Source organism: Nannobrachium achirus (assembly GCF_963921795.1).
Source record: "Nannobrachium achirus genome assembly, chromosome: 16".
Classification (NCBI taxonomy): Eukaryota; Metazoa; Chordata; class Actinopteri; order Myctophiformes; family Myctophidae; genus Nannobrachium; species Nannobrachium achirus.
The window spans coordinates 32516636-32537127 of record NC_137823.1 but is presented as its reverse complement, the minus strand read 5'-3'; the positions used below and the strand labels follow the sequence as shown (position 1 = coordinate 32537127).

The following is a 20492-nucleotide window of genomic DNA, read 5'->3' as shown; positions in this document are numbered from 1 at the left end:
CCCTCGCATCCCTATTCTGAGGAGAACTTTAACTGAAAAGCTTGAGAGCTTGTAGATCGGCTATTTTCGGCAAATAGGTTTGGTGGTAAAAGAGGAGACCAAGTACATAGTGAAAGGTAAAGTTTACAAAATATCGACGATTTAAGTGGTTAAATGTCTGAAAATACACATTAACATGAATCCAACATAGACTGATGCCAGTGCTGTCAAACAAGTCTGTGAATCTATCTATGAAATCGATGAAAATCTGCATCACACATTTATGTAGAGGGGGGTCCCTGCTTCATCTCTCTCTCAGCTGAACGTTGAAGACCCCTGATCTATGATTTATTTTTGAGCGGTGGTAAACCGCTCCTAAGAGTGGCTGTGCGTTTGTCTGTAGCCACTTTTCCTCAGCGTTTTGCCATAGCAATGTGTTTTCCTCAGCGTTTTGCCATAGCAATATGTGTGTGTGCGTAGCCATATTACATCATATTACATCACCAATTATCTGTAGCCACTATCTGTAGCCACTTTTCCTCAGCGTTTTGCCATAGCAATGTGTTTTCCTCAGCGTTTTGCCATAGCAATATGTGTGTGTGTGTGTGTGTGTGTGTGTGTGTGTAGCCATATTACTTCACCAATTACATCCTAGACCTGTAGCCACCTTTCCTCAGCGTTTTGCCATAGCAATGTGTTTTCCTCAACGTTTTGCCATAGCAATGTGCGTGTGTGTAGCCTGTTACATCACCAATTACCAATTGAAGACGTTATGCAAGCACGACCACCGCTCACTTCACATTGGGTGTGATTTTTATTTTTTTACCTCCCGGATCTCCTGCTCCAGGGACAGGTGTCGCTGGCGCGTCTCAGACAGCTCCACGTCCTTGCGGTGGACGTCGTCCTCGCGCTGGGCCAAGCGGCCCAGGACCTCGGTCAGCTCCCTGCGGGACGCCTCGCTCTGCTGACTCAGAGCCTTCAGGCGGGCCTGGGAGCTCTCCCTCTCCCTGCTCACCTGGAGGGAGGGAGAGAGAGAGACCATGGCAATGAGAGGAAGAGAGAGAGACCATGGCAGTGAGAGGAAGAGAGAGAGATACAGACAGGGAGAAAGAGACAGAAAGATAGCGAGGTAGGCCTGTCACAATTATTACATAATTGTTTAATCACAATTATTTGACATAATCGCAATTGTTTTGTCATAATCGTCATAATCGTTTCCATATTGGAAAATGTTCATATATTTTCAAACATGTTCAAAAATGGTGGAAATAGCAGATCTTAGATCAGCTATTTCCACTATCATCAATGTTCTTTTTTAAGTATAAAGTCATCAAATATGTCAGTAATTTCTATGTATATTTAGGTTGTGTCATATCAGCCATGTGCAACTTCAAAGCCTAAAAGCCAACATGAATGTAACTGTCAGCGACAAATACACAATTAAATCGTTAATCGCAATTATTTCAGTGATAATGAATCGTCATGTAAAATGTCATAATCGTGACGGCCCTATAGCGAGGGAGACAGAAAATAATCTATGGAGGTCCTCGGGGTCGGAGACGGAAAGAGAGACACGAGTTGGACAGAAAGAGAGGCCAGGGGGAAAGTCTCTTTCGTAAGCCTTTGCCAGGAAGTCAAATATCTGGCTCCAGAAATGTTGCAGTTTATGACACTGAACGAATTGGTGAGCCAGGGTTCCTTGATCAATAGAGCATTTCATACACATAGGAGAAGAATTTGGAAAGATCTTGTTTGGTGTTGTATTGTATTGTCTTTTTCTTGTTATTTACTGTGTTGTTACATCTGTACATTTTGTGATAATCAAAATGTTGTCATTTTTGTACTTCTTGTTGAAAAAAAGGAAAATCTTCAATAAACAGATATATTAAAAAAAAGAAAGAGAGGCCAGAGAGAGAGATCGAGACGGAGAGAGAGAGAGAGAGAGAAATACTAAAATATCAACCAAAAAAAGGAAGAGGATGCCGTGAGATGAATCTCTGACAGACGGCGGTGAGAGACGGAGAGAGGGGGAAAAAAAAGAGACGATGACTGAGAAACAAAGCCGCGAAATAATGAAGAGAGAGCAGCATTATACGCGGGCAGGCAGGCAGGCTGAAGGAAGCAGGCAGCCATGTAGCGATAGGAAAATGCTAGCGCTCAGCGCTACGATAAGGGACAAGGATCAGGCCTGCTGCAGGCAGATTGGTTCTAATGCTCAGCCTTTCCACTGGAAATCTGCGCGAAGACTTTGTCAGAGCTCAGTGCCTAATCATTTAATTGAGCACTTAATTCTCCCTCCTAATTCATTAAAGGGGGAGCAGACATGATTTTAGCTATTAATTTGCATCACGACCAGGTGCTAGTCCGTATGTCTGTCTGATTGCTGACTATGATGTTGGAAGGTGACTCACTGGGAGGTGACTTTCAAGATAATTAATAATACTAATAGGCGGAAGATTAATTATTAACCCTCTAAGGCCCACGGTTGTAATATTACAACGTTTGTATTTTATCCAAAAAAAGGTTTAAATCATTTTATTTTAGCTCCCCCTACCACCTAAACATCACCATTGGATTCTATTGTTTAGTATTACAATGCCATTGGCCACAATATTTGCATATAAATACCCCCCACAGGGGCTGACATTCACTCCCGCTACACCCGCTGACATTCCAGAGTTTTGACGAACAACATCTCACTTTTTCATGGAAGCTATTCCTCACAAAAACATAAGTAAAATGCCTGTACTATTTTTTTGGGTGATCATTAGAATGTCTAGAACATGTACATATGTTATTATTGTGAAAAATATCCCCCATATGTAAATTAGAGCATGATTTATGATTTTTGATTTATGGCTATAAAACCTTACAAAAACATTTTTTTGAAAAAAACATTACATTTTCCTCTTAATAGGACTCCTACAACACCATCTGATTTTTTTCAATTTTTTATTTCAAGTATTTCTATATTCGGGCCTTAGAGGGTTAAGTTAGCGCCCACTACATATGAAATTGTGTTAAAATACTATTTAAGAGGTATAGCAGCGCTACACGCTCATTACCATTCACCAAGGACAACTTTTGAGTAAGAGTTTTGATAATTAGTGTAGATGGATGGGTTGGTAGACTGAGAACAGTGCTAACTAAGTGAGCAAATAATTGGAAATTATACAATATATAAAGACAACTACATTCCAGAGAGGGTAGTACTAGTGAATGCTTGGGATACAGTGTTGGTGTCCTTCAAAATATGACATACTAAATACATAATATATTATGTACAGATGGATATGCTCTCTAAAGCAATGCTCGGGCTTGAGATCAACCTCCCTGGAACCGGCAGTTACAACTGTGTCCGTGCCAATGAATACACAGAGCCAACATGAACACACTGGAAACCCACAGGATGAATGGTCCAATTATAAAAACGTGGTAGTTTCAATCCTGGATGACGATTTGCTGAGGCCGCAGTGGCAATATATTCCTGGTATACTCACGCGGCTAAATAGAACATTCATATCAGTGTTTTTCAACACAAACTAACATAACCGATCCTATCCAAAGCAAGGCTAACATTATGTTCCATTATGTTGGTAGCTCAGCAATTGCGATTAAATCGTTCATCGCAATTATTTGAGTGACCATTCTCCTTTTGCACAAAGTATGGCAATGCAAGATAGAGGGCGCCAGATCCCTTTGAGTCACACCCTACCACTACTTCATGTTCATCCACAGAGCATTCATTCTAGTTGTTTTCTCCATTAGATTAAAGTGCTTTCTTTTCACTTTTTTCAACTTTTATTACTTGTCAAAATACATTTTATGCGTCTGCCTCATCTTTTTACCATCTCAAGTAATAAAAGTTGAAAAAAGTGAAAAGAAATCTAATGGAGAAAACGCCTAGAATCAATGCTCTGTGGATGAACAGGAAGTAGTGGTAGGGTGTGACTCAAAAGGGATCTGGCGCCCTCTATCTTGCATTGCACCACTTTGTGCAAAAGGAGAATTAAAGTTATACCATGTAACTTTTTTTATAAAACAAATCTTAAAATTGTCCTAACTGTTAAATCGCTAAAGTTTAAGAACCCCCACTCCGTTAATTTCAGCTTCTAAAGCCTTCTCTTTATATATTTTCTATGAGCCGTGAGGGGGGGGGGGGAATTTTGCGGCAAAATGACGTCATCTGCATCATCTGTATACGTTGTGTATACGTTGGCCAATCATATCGCGGATCATAAACACATGGTACACTACCGGCCAATCACAGGCGTATATGCCGTATTTTCAGGAAGTAGCTTCCTTCAACATAACAACAGCATATGCTCGGGTGAAGGACTCCGTTTCTCCGGAATGCCTGAACGCACAGGAACCAGGGACCCCTCTAAAGATAGATCTTGGCGAGCTGCAGGCAGACGCGGTGGTGAGAGGCCCGGTCCGCGGCGAAAAACGGCCGAAAGACGCGGACGCGACCGCGGTTTGCTATACAGCTCTGACCACTAGTTGAGCAACTTACACAGTATAGCTTTAAATCGCCATGTAAAGTGTCATTTTACACAGGCCTCACAGCCCTACCTGCGAGGCCTTGTGGGTGCATTCCTGTGCCTGCGTCCTGGCCTCCTCCAGGTCCTTCTGCAGCCTCCTACACTTGGCCCTCCACTGACGCACGGCCTCCTGGGCCCTGCTCTTCAGCTCCTCCCTGCTCCTCGTGCTCTCCTGCAGCACCGCCTCCGTCTCTCTCCTCTCCGCCTGGCCTCGGTCCTGGGAGACACCAGAGATATGGAATTGATGTGAATGTACGTACGTACGTACGTACATACGTACAGTATGTGTACTTCTGTGGCTAAATCGATATTTCTTAACCCATTCAGAACGGGTACACATTTTGTGTATCATTATTTTATGCTTTAACTATTGAAAAATAGCAGATATACAAGCTCACAGCGCGGCACCGAGTGCCGCGCTGCGAGCTTGTAGATCTGCTATTTTTGAAAAAAACGTGAAAAGTAGAATTTTGACCCGATTCTATAAGTGTCTTTTGAATCCTTCTAAGGCTTTTTAAAAAAAAAACATGTTTCTATGTCAGCAATCTGGCTAACCATCATCAAAGAAAAGGTACTTTTCACTTATCTGGAGCTCAGTTAGTCTGTTCTTGAGAGACTACTATGTCAGTGGTTCTCAAACCTTTTCATGTGAAGGACCCCCAAAATGATATTTATGGGCGGTTCCAGGGACCACCCAGAAGCAAAATTTGATTTACAAACGTTCGCTTTGAAAATGCATATATTCAAAGATTTGCACACATTTTCACGACTTTTTCAAAAATAGCAGATCTACACGCTCGCAGCGCGGCACTCGGTGCCGCGCTGTGAGCTTGCTATTTTTCAATGGTTAAAGCGTTCAATAATTCTAGGCCTAAATGGGTTAAAACCTCCATAAGACTGCAGGAAAAACAGAAGTCAGAATGTCTATGATAAGACAAGCTATTTGGTGTTATTGTATTCGTTTATGTATTCTGTTTGTATTCTCTAATTATTGTGTTTCGTGTTGTTGTAATCTCTGCAACACTGGGAAAAAGAAAGCCCCAGCCCTCAGTGAGTTTAAAGGTTGAAATTAAAGACTCAGACTGTCTGGAAAAACAGTTTGTCGACAACTACATAGAACGATGCTATAGTACTAATGAACATAACCCCAAAGACAAATGCACATGTAAGTATTGACGGTTCAAGTGGTTAAATATCTGAAAACACTGATGAATGTGCTGTCAAACAATGAAACTATATGGAATCCACGGTTGTGGGGTTCCCTGCTTCATCTCTCTCTCAACTAAGGGGTCCTTGGCCTGAAATGTTGAAGACCCCTGCTTTAGAGGAAAAAAGGGCCATTGCAAGTCAGTGCACTGACTGTTATGCTGAGCGATCACCTCTATCCTGATGGGAATGGTCTGTTCCGGGATGACGGTGACGGCACAGTGGTTAGCATGGCCGCTGCACACAGCAAGAAGAAATCCCTGAGTAGGAACCCTGGCAGTTTGGCCTGTGACATCCGTGTTCCTTCTCCCCGTGCTTGTACAGGTTTCCTCCCGCTACATGCATACTAGTAGGCAGGGGCGTCACAAGGGGTAGGAAAGTGGGACTGAGTTACTAGGGCCCAAGGTGGTGGAGGGGCCTTAATTATTTTATAATTTAGCTATTGAAAAATAGCAGATATACAAGCTCACAGCGCGGCACCGAGTGCCGCGCTGCGAGCTTGTAGATCTGCTATTTTTGAAAAGTCGTGAAAATGTGTGCAAATCTTTGAATATACGTATTTTTTAAGCGAACATTTGTAACTAAAATTTTGCTTCTGGGGGTCCCTGGAACTCAATATTTTGAAATGGGGTTCCGTGGCCAAATACATACCATTTTGGGGGTCCTTCACATGAAAAGGTTTGAGCTCCACTGACATAGAAACATAGGTTTTTCAAAAAACCTCAGAAGGATTCGAAATATTTTCAAAATATTTTCATGATTTTTAAAAAATAGCAGATCTACAAGCTCGCAGCGCGGCACTCGGTGCCGCGCTGTGAGCTTGTATATCTGCTATTTTTCAATAGTTAAAGCACAAGGGACCCGCAGTGAATCCTTGTACCCAGGGCCCAGAATTTGGTGCAACACCCTTGCTAGTAGGTACAGGCTCCTGCCATTGCCCTTGACCCGAGGTACTGGCATTACAACTGGAGTTGGTCCCTGGACGCTATACCGAGGCTGCTCTCTGGATCACTGCACCTCAGTAGTTAGGATGGGTCAAATGCAGAGGACACATTTCAACAAGGGTATATCAAAGAATATACTGTATGTATATAAAAGAAAAACATCCACAGGGCATGAGGGGTCACTGAATGGTTTGATGAGTAGGAGAACAATGTGAATCATATGCTATGGCCTTCACAGTTTCTAGTAGACCCATCAACCCAGCTGATCACCTATGGGAGATTTAGGACCTAGATTTAGACAATGCTCTCTCCCACCATTATCAGAACTCTTGATAAACTTGACCTTTCACTCTGTACTTAGTCTGCTCTTTCCCCCCTCTACACCGAAAATAGATGATCTACAAGCACACGCCGCCTCGTTGTGAGCTTGTAGATCAGCTATTTTTGGCTAAAGTTCTCAGAATATGGACACTAGGGTTAAAGTGATTACTATAAAAAATGAGAAAAAAGCTTCTATCACTCAAAAGATTTGGAGGACCCCCTGTAGTAACTCTGAGGACCCCCTGTTGAAGACCCCTGCTCTAAAGGGACAAGTGGACCCAAAATGATGTGTGAAGAATTCAGGCTTGTAGATCTGCTATTTTTGGCTAAAGTTCTCAGAATATGGACACTAGGGTTAAAGTGATTACTATAAAAAATGAGAAAAAAGCTTCTATCACTCAAAAGATTTGGAGGACCCCCTGTAGTAACTCTGAGGACCCCCTAGGGGTCCCGGACACCCTATTGAAGACCCCTTCTCTAAAGGGACAAGTGGACCCAAAGTGACGTGTGTACAATTCAGCTCTGTCTTGTTCTCTTGGCAATGGAGGAGACTACGGTTGAGAATATGTTAAATGATGACTCATCCTACCATTATAAAGTGATAGACCTTTTTTTATGGACGCTAGGGTTCAAGTGGTTAATATAAGAAAGGGGATTTTGAGGACCCCCTGTAGTAACTCTGAGGACCCCCCAGGGGTCCCGGACACCCTGTTGAAGACCCCTGCTCTAAAGGGACAAGTGGACCCAAAGTGATGTGTGTAGAATTCAGCTCTGTCTTGTTCTCTTGGCAATAGAGGAGACTACGGTGGAGAATATGGTAAAGAATGACTCATCCTACCATTATAAAGTGATAGACCTTTTTTTCCCTCTGTGGACCAGTACCACTGAACTCTCAACAGTGCATCAGTCTTTGTAATGAGCAGTTTATACACTGCGACTCCACTACAACATCCCTCTCTATGTAGCTGTCGATGGACTGTTCTGGCTGAGAGTCTGATCACGTACCTGCATTGACATTATCAGTTGCTATTCAGCTTTTCCCTTCCATTATACAAGCATCAGGGTCATTGAAAGTATGAGCGCCTACAAAATATGTTTAAATAATATTTATTTCGTAATAATATTCCCCATTAATCAATGATCTTTTTCTTTACTGCATGTCTCTCCCATCTCCCTCTCTCAATGTCCTGTTCATCTCCACTTTCCACTATAAATAAAAGGCAGACAACCCCCAAAAAATATCATAAAAAAAGAGACAATAACAATAATAACAATAATGCCTGTATGACCTTCAACTGCTCCAGCGTGGGGAAAAAAAAGAAAGAAAAAAAACTTTTGCTACCGATTTAAAATGAACCAATGGGCCTATTCAAGCACATTCACAATTCTGTGCAGGTACTGCGGAAAGCCTGGTGCATGATTCAGCAGTCTCTAGCATGTCGCTGTTATTGTTAGTTCCACATTCTAGCTATAATGAAACAATGGCTCAAACGACCATCTGCTGCCACTTCCTTTCACTGTGCGCAGAATGTGCCGTCACACCAACTATACAATGTGTGAACAAGTTACAGTGCAAAAACTCATGAATGTGGACACATTGACTGGATAAAATTAACAAAAGATGATTCAAACAGATATGCAAATGAAATGTGATGCTAGAAAATACTTTCTAAAAAAATCTGGGGGCCAAAGCTTGAAATTTAAACATGAAACTAGCCCTTACCCGTTCAAAGATATGAGCTCCGAAATGATGTGCAGTGTGTGGGTTATGGGATGTGTGCACTGTGCACACAGTATATGAGGGATGGAAAGTAACTTTAACTGGTGCTTGCATGATAATATGTAGGAGCATCAATGTAAGAAATACCCGTTTCGTTTAATGGCTACAGAGATACTGTGCCTACACACACACACACACACACACACACACACACACACACACACACACACACACACACACACACACACACACACACACACACACACACACACACACACACACACACACACACACACACACACAGAGAGAGCTGGTTAAACATGTTGCCTCATGCTAGATGCAGAATAGATATGCCTCATGCTAGATGCAGAATAGATAGTAGATACACCATAAAAATGCTAATATACAGCAAATGATTTGTGAAAGTGACAAACGGGCTTCACAGTTATGTCAGGTGTGTTCATATGCTAATGGTGATGCGATTTCAGATCAATTGCTCCAGCCTGAGGAGAAACGCTGTTTCAGACAGACAGACAGACAGACACTCACTCAGACATTCGGAAAATTATATGTTTGATATAAACTGTGTGCCAAGTTGCGTGATGTTTGTACAAAATCTATAGGAGCAATATTAAAATAATGTTTTTTGGAAAAAGCTGCGTCCTGGTGGCGCTTGTACTGTATGCAGAGTTTCACGTGCAAATGGGCGCGTGCACGCATCCGCCTAGGTGACAGCAGACTGCTGGGCGAGCACTGGCACTTTGGCATGGGATCAACTTATATAATATTGGCACTTTGGCTACAGTGTGCGGCCGCTTCTTTGTCTTTTCAAGACTTTAATCGGATCAACTTTGACCAAAGAAATGCACAGACCTGGTTGGTTGTTTAAGTTGGACAAAATGTGGAGATGACTGACGTCAAACGGTCGCAACAATACCTGTATGTCCTTCAACTGCTCCAGCATGCGCAGCTGTTGCTGCTCCCGCCTGGCCAGGTCAGAGGTCAGCTCCTGAGACACAGAATGGGGGGAGGAGGAGGAGGAGGAGGGGACGGTTATGGAAGAACAGAGGGGGAAAGAAACAGAAAAAAACTAAGTAATCAGAGAGACTTTGATGGATGTTGTAGATGTCCAGGAGACCATAAAGGCCTCGTTTATACTTCACCGTGAAACACGTTCTATGCTGGAACATAGCAGATATGCAAGCTCGCAGCTCATCTCGTTTGAGACGCGCTGTGACCTTGCAGATCTGCTATTTTCGGCGTCCAACTCTTGTCATATGGTGAAGTATACTGTAAATTGGGCTTAAGAAGAGACACGTGCAGATTGTGTGGAGGAAGTGAGAGAGGGACAAACAGAGGGACACAATAATAAAAAGAGCGATGTCAGTAGGACATGGCTGCTTATACACAAGGTTTGGACATTTGGATTTTCTACCACCAGGCTGTTTCTGAAAAGTGGTTTCAAAGTTGTGCTGGATTAATCACAGTCCACAAGAAAAACCACAGTCAGAACTCCAAAACGATTTAAGTCCCAGGCACTCCGAAAGTATAAGAAGGAGGAATGTCAATACAATTTAATAGCCTTTAGAAATCACAGTGACTTTGAAGTCTACAGTTTTATTTAAGACTCCATTTTGACTGAAGTTTAAAACCCAGGTAAATGTAAGTTGCTCTGGTACTGCTGAGGCGGGTTTAGGAAATCATTCCAATTACAAGTTACAACAAAATTGGGTTAATAGGCCACGGTGTAAATGTAAAAAGAGAAAGTGGGTAACAGGACAGAACATTCACTTTTGAATAGTTTTTTGTTCATTTTCAGGTGGTGTAATTTTCTTTAAATAATAGCATCGCTGACATCTGTTTAGATCTCAATATAAAATCATAAGAGACAACCCAGATGGTGCTGTACACGCAAACGCCTACTCATAAACGAGTGAAGTGTGGTACTTTAACCAAAAACACACTCCTCTGTGAAGGCAAAATCACAGACTGGAGTGCCAGAACTTAAAGCATCAGTCATTTCTACGAGTGCTTCATTGATATGCATCGTAGCCTTGGGTGCCCCTACTTGACGAGGTCATGCTTTTTTATTTAAACGTCTCATTAAAGTGACAGGAAGGGTGTGTGTGTGTGTGAGTGTGTATGCGTATCATAACCGACTTGCTGTTTGACTTCTGATCTCCTATTCTGGTGCTGTACCTGTTCCGTGTTTCATAATGTATAATAATGTTCTGCTTGACTTCTGCCAAGACCTGTTTCCACTCTACACCAAGTCAAATTCCTAGTACATGCAAATTAATATGGTAATGGAGGTCTTTCTGATTTTGGCACTGTGTCCCACGTGTACAAGACGATCAAGTGATATAAGTTGCACCGTACTGGGGCACCACTTATGAGTAGAGACGACCAATTATGCCAAATTATTAGGTCCTAGGCCACCGTTTACCGATGATTTGACCGAAATATAGAGTATGACTTAACCCATGAAGACCTAAATCAGTAGTTCTCACACACAAGATCTTTCAAAAATGTTCAAAAATAACAGATGCTTCCCCGGTTTTATTAGGTAATCAATTTGACAAACTAGAATTTTGATTAAAGTTTCTATTTCAGAATAATGCATGTCTTTCTTTTCTTTTTTTGTCTTGGGCTAGACTGATAAGGGAATGTGTAACGACCCAACGTGTGCTGGATCTGAACCCACAGCATCACAAGGACACAGCGACAGCGCCCTCGCCCGCTGCACCATCAGCATGCGCCTTCCGCACTCAACAGCAGAACCTCACCTGTCTCTTGTACCCATTTCACCTCCATTTCACCTGCAGGCAGCCATAAACAGTCTCACCTCAAGCCGAGTGCAGAGTTGAATCCTCTCCTTCTCACTGCGGTCGAGAGTGCGTTTCAGTTCGTCCACCTCGCCGAGAATTGAGGCCTTGCGTAGCTGGGCTCGCAGCTCTGTGACTTCTTTTTCCAGGTCCGAACGATCTAAACATACACACACACAGTGGCTTGAGATGAGAGGAAATGAAGGTGGAGGCAAGAGATTATAAGACAAGATAAGGGAGAGTCTAAATGTCTAAATGTGTGTATAAAAGAGAGAATGCCTACAGTATGTGAACAATTCAGGCTTAGATGATATTAGTAAAAAGTTGAGTTGTTATTTATTTTTCGCACCTCCTTACTCTATTTTACTTATCAGATCTCCAGGAAGTGAACAATTTAATTTAATTTTACCTTTTGATGCCCTCAAATTGACAGCGGTAATGTTCCACTAGATTGGCACTGGAAGACAAGGTTTTAAGGATAATTTCCTACTACTTTTATCCAAGTCCTCTTTTCTCTTTGTCTCATTGTTGTTGCATATCTCTTCTCTTCTCACCATGACTCCGTCTGCCACTTATTTAAACAAAAGGATTTTTATCCGCTTTGAAATGATAAGAAATCATTTTGAAATGACTTTGAAATGATTTCTTGTCACACAAGAACTGAATCTTAATGGACTGTTTTAGTTTGTGGTTTACTGTGGTGTACACTATTTATTGTGATTTTACATTAACTCATACCCTGCCAAAAAATATGTTTCTATGATAAAAACGTCTTTAAAACGTCTTTTTCACTATGGACCTCCCTGCCAGACGTCTTCTGAACGTCTTTTTTAAAAAAAGAATAAAAAAAATAAAAATAAAAAATTGAAAAAAAAAATTTTTGGACCTCCAACAGTGTACTAGGCATGATCGCGATCGCGAAATTGCATGTTTAACCCCCGGCAGCCATGTTTGTTTACATTTGAAGAAAACATAAGGGCTCCTTTCTCCTGAATGCCTGAACGGATTTCCAAGCGGATTTTTTTGTTTGAAAGCTGTGAAAAGCATGCACATGCATAGTGCATGATCTGTGCACGAATGTGTGCACCAGCGTGCACACTATTTTTTTAACCCTTTGTTGGCGAACCGGCAATATAAGAGGTCATCCCACTTTAAATATGGCACCGACTGAGTTAAGGCTGAACAAAACTAAAAATATTTCCACTAACTGGAAAATAAAGGTTTTGGATCTTTTAATCTTATTAGGGTACTAGAGCCCGACCGAGAGTCCAAGACCACTGATTACCAATGTTCTGTCCATTATGTTGTTTAGGGAGAGAGAGAGAGAGAGAGAGAGAGAGAGAGAGAGAGAGAGAGAGAGAGAGAGCGCGAGAAGGTGCTTGAATTCAATTAGAAAAACAATAATTTGATTAAAGTTTCTATTTGAGAACATTTAAGCAAATAAATAACAAAAACAATTATAAACTAAAGTAACCTTTTGTTAGACAAATCCATAAACTGAATTTTAACCAGCAGAATGTAAAAAGAAATGACCAAACTACCTCACAATGCATTGCGTTATTATTATTTTTGAAACTTTTTGTAAGATGTTCGCCTATAATGACAAAATAATGACAAATAAACACCAGATTTAAAGTGGTTAAAAATCAGTACACATTGGCTTCATAGTGCACTTGCAGATACCAACATTGTCTAAAAGGTCAAATAATGGCCAAAATATATCATCCAGACCAATATATCGGTCGATCTCTACTATAGTATACACCATGCCTTTTCCCACAACCAGGCTGTCACTCTTTCTACCCCTACACCGCCTATTCCTCTCTTCTCCATCTCTGCCTCGTACCCCTTTACAGAACCTCTAGTAGTCTATCCCCTCTCTCCTCCCTCCTTTTCCTACCACTCTCAGCCTTGTGCGCCCCACACACCTCCTTGCCCTGACAACCAAGACCTGAATGCAGTACCTGGTCCTGGCCCTCCTGCCGCCCTCCCCCTGTCCTCCCTGTCGGTGTACGGGGGACGGGGAGGCGCAGACAGCTGGGTGATCTCCCGCTGGAGGTCCTGTTGGCTCCTCCGGAGCTCTGCCGTCTCCTTCCCCGTCTTCAGCAACTCCCCACGCATGTCCTCCACCTAGGAGGCAACAACCCAGCAAACAGACCAATTGTTTATTGGTTTACAAACCTTGAAACCACCCGCACACAGGGTTGCGGAAACAAACATGTGTAAGCGATTTCAAAACCAGTACGAGGACCATACATTTCGGTTCACTCAACAAACCAATGGCCCTGTGGGAGTGTTGGGGACAACTAGTTTTGCAATTGCTTTCACACGAAAGAAAAACCAAAGCTTACATTAAAGACAGGGAGGTCACAATACATGCTCCTAAGTGTAGGAGCAACCTTTAGCTGATGTTTTCATCACACTGTGAAGCAAACATCAACCAGTTTTTAAAGAATGCACCAAAGTGTGTCTTGTGAATGGTCAGGTTCTTCGGCAAACTGCATGTGCAAGTGTACAATGCCTGCAAGATGTCAGTGTCATGTTGTCTGATGAGGGTCACGGTCAAACTTTATAGTCACAACAGCTATTTAAAAGGTAAAAGTTGGGTGAAGCTCTTCTCTGCATTAAAACCCACAAAAACTGCAGTTTCAAGAAATGGAAGAACAGATCAGATTTCTTTTCATTTCTATAATGTCTATGTCTATGAAGTCAAGGAAAGACTGTCGAGCACAGCAGACTGTTGGTGTTCATAAGGTGTTATTTATGTGTTTGTGCGTTCAGCCGTTCACATGCACAGTTGCACACACAATACACCACACATAAATATATGAGCAAGCGTGCGTGCACACGCGCACACACACACACACACACACACACACACACACACACACACACACACACACACACACACACACACACACACACACACACACACACACACACACACACACACACACACACACACACACACACACACACACACACACACACACCTGTTGTTCGAGGGACTCTCTGCTGTCCTTGGTCTGTTCCAGCAGTCTCCTGGTTCTGTCCAGCTCCTGTTCCATCTGAAGAGCACAGTGCAGAGGCTGCTTCAGCACAACACTCTACTACAGCAGGCAGGCAGGCTGGCTGGTAGTACAAGGCTGCCATTTGGGAGCAATGTCCAGTTTACAAAGGTCGCAACATGAATGACCATCACCTGAGTTTTACCAGTGGTGTAATTAAAAGCATCAATGCTGCAATGTAGAAATACTCTGTTACAAGTAAATGTCTGGAATTGAAAATTTACTTTTGTACCATGAATGTCCCATTTCACAACTTTTCAAACGTATAAAATGTATAAAAGTCTTTTGAAAATAGCAGATCTACAAGCTCACAACGTGTCTTGATGCAACACGCTGTGTGTGTGTGTGTGTGTGGGGGGGGGGTGTCTTTCTTTGGAAAAGTCAAGGTAAATGTTAGCAAAATAAGTCGTAAATCAAATACAGTTTGCTATAAATGAATCCGACACAACATCTTTAAAAGTGAATCCCCCCACTAAATGTAAACAAACATACCTTGGTTTTCTCTTTCTCTGACCTCAGCAGTCTGGCCATGACGGCTTCATCCCTCTCCTGCGTCTGCTGCCTTCCCAAAGCCTGCACAACACACACACACACACACACACACACAGAGAGAGTGAGACCACGGGAATGTGTTATGATAGCACACGCAAAGCGCCAGCAGCACCACACGTTGCCATTAAGCAAACTTGAGCCACACCGTCAAGGGAATGGCTGGGGATGCAAAGCGAGAGGCATGGAGTCACTGGGTGGCATCCATCTTGTCTGCTTGGGAAACCGTGCGCCTGGCATCACGGTGGATTTGTACCAGGGCTTAAAAGATCGATCCCACTCACTCCGAGCAGTGCTGCGGTGATGAATTACCGGCTGCTAGCAATAACATCCACCCAAGTGACTCATCATCTGTGAGATTCACATCGCAGCGGGCCCACCGGTGGGGAATGAAAATGCCCCTGGCCCGCCCTCCTCACCCCCCTGCTCTTTAGTAGTAAAAGAGATTATTTTCCTCTTCATTTCACTCCTAGCTTGTTTATTCACCCTTAATTTTGGGACAAATGCATTATTTCCTATTGCCCCGGGCCCCCGCTGGCATCCCATTAGGGCACTGCTGTGGATAGGGATGCAAATGAATCGGCAGCTACTATTATCACACACACACACACACACACACACACACACACACACACACACACACACACACACACACACACACACACACACACACACACACACACACACACACACACACACACACACACACACACACACACACACACACACACACACACACACACACACACACACACACAGCAGAGCGTGTAGGGTAATCTCTCCTCATCCAGGGTTGTGGATGATCTTCCTTCAGCTAAACAGCACCACTCTGTGGTTTACTATGGAACTGTGGGGAAATGGCAAGTGTAGAAAGAATAATAAGTTAAGACAGCTGCTCATGCATCTGCATATCGTCACTGTCGGGCAGAAACCTCGTATCTCCAATTTTCAAATGTGTATGTCTTTTGGTAAAGCAAAGCCCTGCTTCATCATACAAAACTAGTGAAAACAGCAGATCTACAAGCACACAGTGTAGATTGTCTGTTTTCACTAGTGGTGCCATGGCATTGCTCCGAAGGTTCATTGTTCCGAAGGTGAACCTTCGGACTAATGAACCTTCGGACTAATGAACCTACGGACTAATGAACCTTTGGAATTATGGGCAGTCCCCTTCACAAGTTTAGTATATTTTTTAGATGATAAATACAAAACGAACGGTTTTGGACATACAAGGTTTCCACCCGACAACGACAATATGTTTAGGGGTGGCCGAATTGCTTCAGTAAATACACTATGACTAATATCTGCATAACTGGTCTTATTTCATATATGAACAATATTTACACCCCGACATGATAATAGTGGAGGCCAATTCTGGGAATGTCTTCGAAAGGAACATTATTGGAAAATATGAATTTCAAGACAATGTGGCCACTTTTACTTTGACAATCAGTCGGGAGTGCTACTAATGCACCCCCTGTAAAGGTAGGCCAACATTGTCTATTCTGTGCAATGTTCGTTGAACACAGTTTCTTTATTTGTTTATAAAGCTCTAAATGGTCTGGCACCTTCGTACCTCTATGACTGCCTGCCCTGCATAGATATGTTCCAACCCGCCCACCCAGGTCCTCTAGTGCAGACCTACTTGAGGCACCAACAATGACATATAAAGAATATGGTGAAGCAGCTTTCTGCTTCTACGGACCGACAGCTTGGAATAAACTCCCACTACACCTAAGACAGGCAGCCTCGTGGATAGCATTAAAGCACAGCTCAAGACCTATTTCTTTACTCTTGCTTTTAGCTGAATGTTTAAATCCCTGTGCTGCTAATTGACGTCCGCACTGTTCTGAAATTGTTCTTCAATGTTTGATGTTTTTTATTTTTCTGCTTTATTGTAATCATTTTAATTATTTCCTTTTATTCTGTATTTTTTATTTTATTTTTTATCTGTTAAGCATTTGTGCTTCATTTTCTGCTCTGTAGAGCTGCATTTCATGTCATGAAAAGTGCTATACAAATAAAGTTTTATTATTATTATTATTATTATTTATGCTGGAGGGAGTTGACTCCAGTGACACCTGGAAGAGGAGAACATCACCTTGAGGTTACTAATAAAACAGAGCTCTGCAGATGAAATCTGTCGGCAACTCTGTCAGCAACTCTGTTTACAACGTGTAGATTTGTTGCACGAGTGTAAACAAAGACACACCACCGGAAGAGGAGGGGGGAAGGAGAGTGAATGGGCAAACGTCTCTAATCTAAGAATTGAGGAACGAGGAATGTAGACAACAAAGAGACAGAACAATTATTTTCTTACAATGTTTTGTTTTATTGTTAATTGTTTTTAGTTTTTTTTACTTTTACACTCAATTGAGTGTAAATCAAATGAACAGTATTCAGAGTTGGACACTATGATAAAATAATAATTGAACATTTTGTTGGTCTCTGAAATACGAATAAATGACCCAATTACACTTTGTAAAGACCATAAAACAAACCTAATATAGCGACTTGTTTATTGTTGAGAGAAAGAAGAGATGTCAGTTCACATTGAAATTGGTTTGTTTCAATAAAGGTACAGTATATGACAGTGTACAGTATCAGACAATGTGATCACTGGGACAAATCAAACAATCTGGAGATTAATTTTGGGAAAACCTTTTCAGGTTTTTTCTTCATGTTTTCTTCATGTTTCTTCTTGTTTTTCTGTTTCGCGTTTTGCCTTTGCTCAAGGAAGTCTTTGCATTCGTACAGCTTGTTGATCCTCAGGATGTCGATATCAGACATGCCCCTTCTCTGGCCGATCTGCACGTTGGCGTTTGGGATGGGGGTGATGCTGTCTCGTCCGTACTGGATAGAGAAGGCTGTTTTACCGTAGTGCATGATAGAGGAGTAGTCATAGGGGGTGTCCAGGTTGTTGGTGTTCCGCTTGTAGAAGTTGTAGGCCATGTCTCTGTTGATGTTGGCCCAGTTGATGCGGACATACTCGTCACGGTCGCTCCTGTTGTGCTCGTGATGGAAGCCCAGGGCATGGTTGATCTCGTGCTGGATGATGCCGTGGGTCAGGCAGCCCATGCGGTTGAGAGAGAGCACTTGCTTGCCTCCTGTTTTGCCCATATTAGACCAGCAGCCATCACTGTTCTCAAAGCTGATGTAGTCGCCCTCGTACTGACGTGGCTCAAAGCGGACACAGGTGCTGTCATCGTAGGACTGCATGGCTCTTTGAATCCTCCTCCTGTCCCATTGGTTGAAGTCGCTGCTCACCGTGTAGGGGATCGTCACCGAGCCATCGGAGTGTTTCTTCCACAGGCAGTTGTTAGACCAACAGCGCATGGCGTTTCTGGTTCTGGGAGCGACCAGGTCTCCCTCCACAAGGATCTGCCTGGAGCCGTTGTTGGAAGTCAGAATCATGGTGCTGAAGTCTGTCTGGGGGACTCCAGATTCACTTCCTTCTTCCAGGATGGGATGGGACTGGGAGAGGCCCAGCAGTAGCAGGAGGATGAAACAGATCTTCATCTTCAGGGTCTTCAGAGGTGAGGGAGATGCTGCGAGAGGATGCTGGGAGCTTGCTGAATGAGTCTACTGAGTCCTTAGCTTTTATACTGACCTGTGTAGGTGTGATCATGGAGGATTAAGGGTTGTGTCCCAGACCGCTAAAGCCTAAACCAGTAAGACTCCCTAATCGGGAGATAAGCGACCGTAGGTCACTTATCTCCACAAATAGGGCAAAAATATGTTTTTCCAAAATCTTCCTGATCCATGTTGATGACATGAGTGTAGACATACTGTGTAGTGATTTTCGTGATTTTAGGGCAAAATCTGTAGGAGCAGTGTCCAAAAATGTGTTTTTAAAAATCGGCCTGGAGGTGGCGCTATATGGGAGAGATTCATGTTGATGGGATGAGTGTAGACATACTGTGTACCGATTTGCGTGATTTTAGGGCAAACATTTTAGGAGCAGTGTCCAAAAATGTGTTTTGCAAGAATCGGCCTCATGGTGGCGCTAGAAGAGGGCCATGTGAGAAATGAGGGGTGGGGTCTCCGCGCCGCCAAGGCGGACGAATAGGTACCGGCCCCGGCTGTCCCGGTCGCTCCTAGCCGGAGTTACGGCATTTTATGTGAGCTGCAGTGTAGGGGGTCCTCCACTGGGGGCGGCACCACTTTTGCATCCGTTCTGGAGCACCAGGAGTCGGTGGTCCCCGGGAATTCCCCGTGAGCAGCCCCGTTGGGGTGGTCATTTGGTCAGTTTAGCACATTTGGTAATTTTTTACATCTGGGGGTCCCCCAGGGACCTGGGGGTCCCTGGAGCTCCGGGGGTCCTTGGAGGTTGTAGTTTGGCAGGTAAGGAGTGTGTGTGCAAAATTTGGCATGGATCGGGGCAACGGTTGTGGAGATATGAGCAGGGCAAGAGTTTGACGTGTGACATGTGACTGACGGACTGACTCACTCACGGACAGCCTGTGGAGGTTTTGGTAGTAAATGCGACCTACGGTCGCAACAAACCTGTGAGGGCAGAACTCTGCAGACCAACCTTCTGTTTCTATAGGGTCTGTCATTAAAGGGACAACTAGTGTTGGTTAATGGGGTGGGAAATAAATAACATGTTTGCATTACATGGTAGACATTCAGCTGCCTCTAAAGCTCTAAACTTTGTTCTGCCTTTAACAATGTAAGCATATAACCATAACAGTTGACCTGACTGGTGCATTAAATAATGCAACAGTCGGGGGAAATGAAATTATTCCACACAAACAAACAATACTGTGTACAGTATATTAAATCATATATTTAGTCCAGTTACTATGGTGATAAAAACACACAAGTGAGAAACAAACTGAAGTTGTAATAGAAGACAGACACACACGCACGCAGGTAACAGAGGCAGCGCATGCACCGCTCGCATGCACGTGTTTTGTCAAACTAAATGAAATGCTGTATGAAATGGTAGTTAAACAATTAAGAACTGCATTAGTTAACTGCTAATACATTCATAATAAACTGTTTAATGATAATAATGCAACAAAACAGCTCAGTAATGGTTGAACAATGACACAATAGTTAGTGAGACTGAATAAATGCGTTTGTAATGCTATTAACTCATTTAATGCCACCCTTTCACCACTAGAGGGGGCCAAGTGTGCCACAGACAATCCCATAGAGATATGCTGGTATATGCAGAAGCCCTGCAGCCATGACTTGCCTAAACACTTTCCTTTGTGCATGTACAGGAAGAGGATGAAGTTAGCTTGAAGTTAGCTATTGGCTACCAAGCATTTTAAAAGCCTTATTTTCGTCAACTTAGCCATGATTAAACCTTGCACACCTCATGCATG

At 42.9% G+C, this 20492-nt stretch overlaps 1 protein-coding gene across 1 annotated transcript in view; it reads right to left on the bottom strand.

Moving 5' to 3' along the window:
- Positions 1-20492, bottom strand: part of cep128 (centrosomal protein 128) — a 107500-nt gene that overhangs the window by 67313 nt on the left and 19695 nt on the right. Inside the window, exons 9-16 of the mRNA XM_080744867.1 lie at positions 17818-18684; positions 15100-15180; positions 14533-14607; positions 13504-13669; positions 11560-11699; positions 9652-9723; positions 4555-4740; positions 806-994 (exon numbers count right to left, since the gene is read on the bottom strand). Coding sequence (XP_080600993.1) covers positions 806-994; positions 4555-4740; positions 9652-9723; positions 11560-11699; positions 13504-13669; positions 14533-14607; positions 15100-15180; positions 17818-18684 — 1776 coding nt within the window. The remainder of the gene's footprint in view (positions 1-805; positions 995-4554; positions 4741-9651; positions 9724-11559; positions 11700-13503; positions 13670-14532; positions 14608-15099; positions 15181-17817; positions 18685-20492) is intronic.